This window comes from Punica granatum, chromosome 1, assembly GCF_007655135.1.
Source record: "Punica granatum isolate Tunisia-2019 chromosome 1, ASM765513v2, whole genome shotgun sequence".
Lineage (NCBI taxonomy): Eukaryota > Viridiplantae > Streptophyta > Magnoliopsida > Myrtales > Lythraceae > Punica > Punica granatum.
Window position 1 is genome coordinate 15,176,313 of NC_045127.1, and position 5,231 is coordinate 15,181,543.

At 40.6% G+C, this 5,231-nt stretch overlaps 1 protein-coding gene across 3 annotated transcripts; it reads right to left on the reverse strand.

Annotated features, from left to right (window-relative positions):
* Positions 1-301: 301 nt before the first annotated feature.
* Positions 302-4,964, reverse strand: LOC116201176 (mechanosensitive ion channel protein 10-like). Of its 3 annotated transcripts, none has more exons than XM_031532315.1 (6): positions 4,701-4,964; positions 2,664-4,089; positions 2,316-2,436; positions 1,629-1,922; positions 1,018-1,220; positions 302-767 (listed from the first exon to the last, which is right to left on the reverse strand). In XM_031532315.1, the coding sequence occupies exons 2-6, from the start codon at positions 4,052-4,054 to the stop codon at positions 503-505; spliced, it is 2,274 nt and encodes a 757-aa protein (XP_031388175.1). In that variant the 5' UTR covers positions 4,055-4,089; positions 4,701-4,964; the 3' UTR covers positions 302-502. The 3 variants fall into 3 exon arrangements, with proteins under 3 accessions (XP_031388175.1, XP_031388169.1, XP_031388182.1); XM_031532309.1 differs by having other exon boundaries at positions 4,737-4,963; XM_031532322.1 differs by lacking the exon at positions 4,701-4,964 and adding an exon at positions 4,576-4,597.
* Positions 4,965-5,231: the final 267 nt, after the last annotated feature.

Here is a 5,231-nt window from a genome sequence, read left to right on the forward strand (position 1 = left end):
GAATGCATCCTTAGCAACTACTTAAAAAAAAAATGCATACTTAGCATATCAATACACGGGAAAGGATCGGAACGGAATGAAAATCTTATCCTTCCACTCCATCTCCATTTTTTCGTATGAAGACACTTCTGAGAGTTAGAACAATTCATTTGGAGTATAATTTTTCTTCAACTCGATGAAATAAATTACTTTTTTCAACAAAGTTAAGAAGTGCTCATTCCATCATTTCTATTAAGTTTTATATATATCATATATTTTCTTTTAATTTTATATATCTAAAAATATATTATGTGAAACGATATCTTGAAAAACTACTAGATCTAATTAATTATAATCCTTCATATTTTTTAGTTCAACTCAAAACTCACTACTTTTCTCTCAATATAATTTACATATTATACAAAATTTCATTCTTTTCCATTTTATTCATGCGTACCAAACAAAGCCATAGAGAAGTCAAATACCAAGAAGCGATGATGCTGGATCAACCTCTTCGAGAATTCTATATGGCCAGACACCTGGTTTCTGTATCCCTTTGACACACGTGAACCTCCTGGGGGATGAGGTTGTACTTGATGTTCAGTTCCTCGAAGATCCTCTTCAGCTCAAGGACTAGCTCGGTCTTCCGCTTGGTCTTCTCCCCGTAATCTTGGAAGTTCATCTTGTGGTTCACGAGCAGTGAGATCTTGATCTTGTTCACATTCTCAATCTCGCTCACCACCACGACATAGTTCTCATGCCAGTGCGCTGGATTCTTGTCCAAGTATCTGAGCACCAGAAAAGGCAAACATTTAGGCATAGATTTCAAAACCAGTCTGGGCATTGAACAACCCGCTGCAAATCGTAAGCTCAAATGATGTTCTATTATTGATTTAGTTTCTTAGATAATAAAATATATATATATATAAAGTATTTTATAAAAATGAAAAGAGAGATATTTGGTAAATTGGAGTTATAAAATGGCAGTTCTGTCTTTCTGATTAGAAACAATGAAGTAGATAGGTTCAATGAGCTTACTTCTTAATCCGCTCTTTCATTGCTCCGATTCTCTCCACTGGGGTCATAAAATCGATTGAGAAGTCCACTTTATCGCCCATGTCTGGGCTCCTGCGGTAATTGCTTATCGGTTTTGTGGCCAAAACCGAGTTCGGGTAATATACCTTCTCGTAGTCGAGCTTCAAGAAGACTGTCGATAAGATGTTCATCTCCTCCACCAGCAACTATCAGTTGTAGCATAAGAATAATTCACATCAGGGAAGCTCATTACTAAGAAAAATGACCATGATAAAAGAAATAAAATAAAATAAAAATTCACAATACAATAATTCTCCAGCAGTTCCTTGAACCATGACATTGGTGATGATTGACCGCATAACTTCTATTTCAAGACGGTTTAATTTGTTTAACTGTAGTTTCATGGCATTTTCACTGTCACATACAACGATATATGGTTGAGGTTGAGCTTAAGATCACAAATTTTATATAAAAGAATGAAGGAAGCTTTGTCGTGTCCTTAATTTTTGAACTTTGAAATAAAGTTTGCAAACGTAATTGTCACCGCCATATTAGTTTAAAGGAGCAGTTAAATAATTGTCCAAAAAGAGAAAGGTCGGCCTCCTGAAATTTACCGGAACACCATCGATGACGCATCGGTCCCCGACATCAAAAGGGTGCATGACAAAAACAAAGATGATGGCCTCAAAGATTGTCTTGCACATGTTCTTAAAGATGAATGCTGCCACGAGGAGCTGAGATGAGAGCAGGACAAGGGCCTTGGTCGAGGCTATCTCAGTCAGGAGGAGCCACACAATGATAGTGACTACGATCAAGATCCCTGTCACGAGCTTATTAAGTTGCTTCACAGCAGTTTTCGTATCGGTCAGGGCGTGCGCCAGTGCCCGACGTTCATCAAAGACTTTGATCTGTGAAATTCAATTCAATGTCATAACTCCTGATAAACAAATTGAACTATTTGAATGTAATTTTGTTAGTACGCAAGGAACAGGGGATGTGATCTACAAGATGAAACAAAATGTTGATGAGATGGAGAGTGGCACACAGATGTAATACTCCAACGAGAGGAGCTAAATTTATACAATAGTTTGAAGAGATCAGAATCAGACCATTTGCTCATACTGATTTTGCTCATGTCTGTCTATATAATGGACGCTTGTCGGAAACAATAGTCGGATCACTTTTGGTCTCATTTATAACGTTTAAAGAAATAAGTTATAAGAGTGAACAACTTAAAAAAAGGACCAGAAAGGCCAAAAATAACTATTTACACAGAAAGGGAAGAAGGTTAAAGGTCTAACCACCCAGTTCCTAAGGGATTTTAGGTCAATTCGATCCGTCTCCCAACCTTCAAACAGCGGGAAGATGAGATCAACCTCCTCTTTTATCAGGAACCTCAATAGATCATCCTCGTCAAAGTACCTGCATGAAGGATGCATGTGGTTACCAAAGAAAGACATATTTGATTGAAAAGAATGATAGAATTCAAAGAAGGGCCCGCACTGCCAGCTTTTCCGAGCATCAGCAAGGGAGACAATCGATCATAACAAGTTTCTATATAAATAAATCCAATCATACCCCAAAAGCCTGTCATTAATGCACTTAATCCCATTTTTGATATACAATTAGACAAGAAGAGGCTTCCTTACTTGCAAACTGGCTGAGCTACATTTCTGAATATATGGTAAGCAGCTGCCATTGCCTCCATGTCATTCGTTATTTGATTGTCAGGCTGCTCCCCTCCTCCATCATTCACACTCTCGTCAAGCGTGTTCGAAATTGTCGAGTGTCCTGAGTTCATCACCGCATCAACTAGCATCTTCATTGTCCAGGCTGAGACCTTATCCCGCTTCATCTTGTGTATCTTCCCCATATCGATCACCTTCTTCTCCTTTCCTGGCTTCCCTTTTTTTGCGCTCCGAAAGCTAAACTGGCCCGCACTCAGCGCCCTGCCAACCTTCCGAGCCTCGTCTATGAGTGGCGGGCCCGAGAGAGTTTGTAGAACATAATGGTGGAAGATTGAATCCTGAATCCGGTCGAAGAATGTCGTTACATGGAAGTTTGAAGCCAAGATCTTGAGGAAAAGGTTCTTTAAAAACCAAAGGAACGATCCAATGAGGATTGAAACAAGAGTCCATGTCACATAGTTGAGGATCTTCTCTGATAATTCTGACCGCTTGATCCCTCCTTTGAACATTAGGATCCACGTGAGGAGAACCAGGGCCAACCATACAAAGACCTGCACGCTCTTCTTTAACCCATGCACAAAGTAGAGAACCTTCTTCCTCAGTAAGAAGTGCTTCTCAATCAAGAAAACAATCAGATGCATGATCCAATTCGTGACCAATAAGCCTGAGAAGATCACCATCACAAGCACCCACCATTTCCACAGCTCCAAGCTCCAGATCACAACATCTTGCAACTTTTCAACTCTTAAGCTACAAATCAAGCATGCAAGTATGAAACCAAAAGTGATCCACTCGATCAGCGCCTTCGTCTTCACTCTCCTGCTCTTTGCTCGGCTCAACTCGAGGGTGACCTGCTTGTAGATCTCATCATCATCGTCATCCCCTCCCGCAGGCCCAGGGGATGCTATCAGGTGTGTTCTTGGAGTGACTGGGATAGCCCTGGGAGTAGTCCCCCGATTGGCAGGGCTCCTGTTATAAGGTGAGCCCTGATCTTGGAAGACCGAGGCAATAGTCTCCTCATCAAACGTGCTCGAATCCACAGGGAAAGGTTGTTCCCCAAACCTCGACTTTTGTTTCATGAGTGATCTCCTTCGGAGCATAGCTTCATTAGTGGTGGGAGGCTTTGGGGGCTTACTTGGGCTCGTTCTGAACCTTCCAGCCTCAGGAGAAGGAATACTGATCGGGGCCAGTTTGTTTGGCTCAGTTGAAGACGAGTCCTTTGTGTTTTTGCTCTTGGTTCCTTCACTTGAGATTGTCAGCACCACCTCATTAGCCCCATTTGTGGTTTTGTTCTCTGGCAAGTATCTTTCGCCACTCTTTATAAGGGGCTTCCCGGCAGCATCCACCGACATCTTCTTGTTCAAAACACAGCAAAGACTCCAATTAACTGCAACAAAGCTCACATCAAGAATCAGGGGGAAAACAAAAACAAAAGAAAAATCAACTTTAATGCTTTATCCGAAGCAGCAACTCACAACCGGAAATAATACTTTTGCAAAATAATATAAGCTGTCCTCACTGGAGCTAAACATTCCCAAAAAAGTGTGAACCTTTCTGATATGCCGCAGCAGTTAGCTGATTCCATGACAAGTATAACTCACTTTAGTCTACAACCAAACTATAACATCAAAAGCAAATTCAGCCAAATCGAAAACGCAAACTCATAAAACCCAAAAAGTGTTTGAAGATCCCTTGAATCAGTGGACCACAAAGTCCGGTTATAAAGTATAGCTTAGTAATGCTGAAATTCATTCAGAGAGTATAAAGAGAAAAGAGGAATCTGAACAGAGATCTGTGAGGCCATATAACAAACGAATTCAAAGAAGGGTCTCGCTGCAAATCTTGAAACATGCTCTATCCACTTCCCACTAACCAAAAATCAGCCCATGAACTGCAGGGCAAGCAAAGATTAAAGCTTTTCCATAGCAGATTGAACACACGATCTGTAATGTCCGAAAGAGAGTGAACGCTTCATTAAAGAAACTCAAAATCTTCTACCCCATAAAGAGAGGAAGCAGTAGAACTGTAGAAGACCTGAAGGCCGCGCAGATGACGGGGCAACTAGTCTCGAGCTCGATCACTAACAGAAGAAAACCCCCATTTTTCTTTCTTTCTTTCCCAATGGCTTCACCGGAAAAAGTTAGGAGCCTCCGGCGAGAGAAATAGATTGAGGGGGAATGGGTTCAGTGAGGAGCAGCAAACGGCTAGTGGGAAGAGAGACACATTGGAGCTCATTTCTCCGGGTAAAAGGAGAAGCAAAGAAACCACGTATTTGTACGAGTTACATGGGAGGCGGCTTGGCTAATATAATTAAATAAAAATTTTAATAGTTAATAAAAAATATGTGTAATTATCAACGAGTATCGAGACTAAAATCTTTTGATTACTAAGCGAAAGACGTGTGTCGTATATTCTTTTTTTCCCGATAGTTGAAATGAGGCCAAGCTCAAAGGAAAAAGAATAACAATTCACGCTAAGCAAAGACGAGTATGGTGGCTCAAATGATATCACTAAATAGTGACCTTTCAA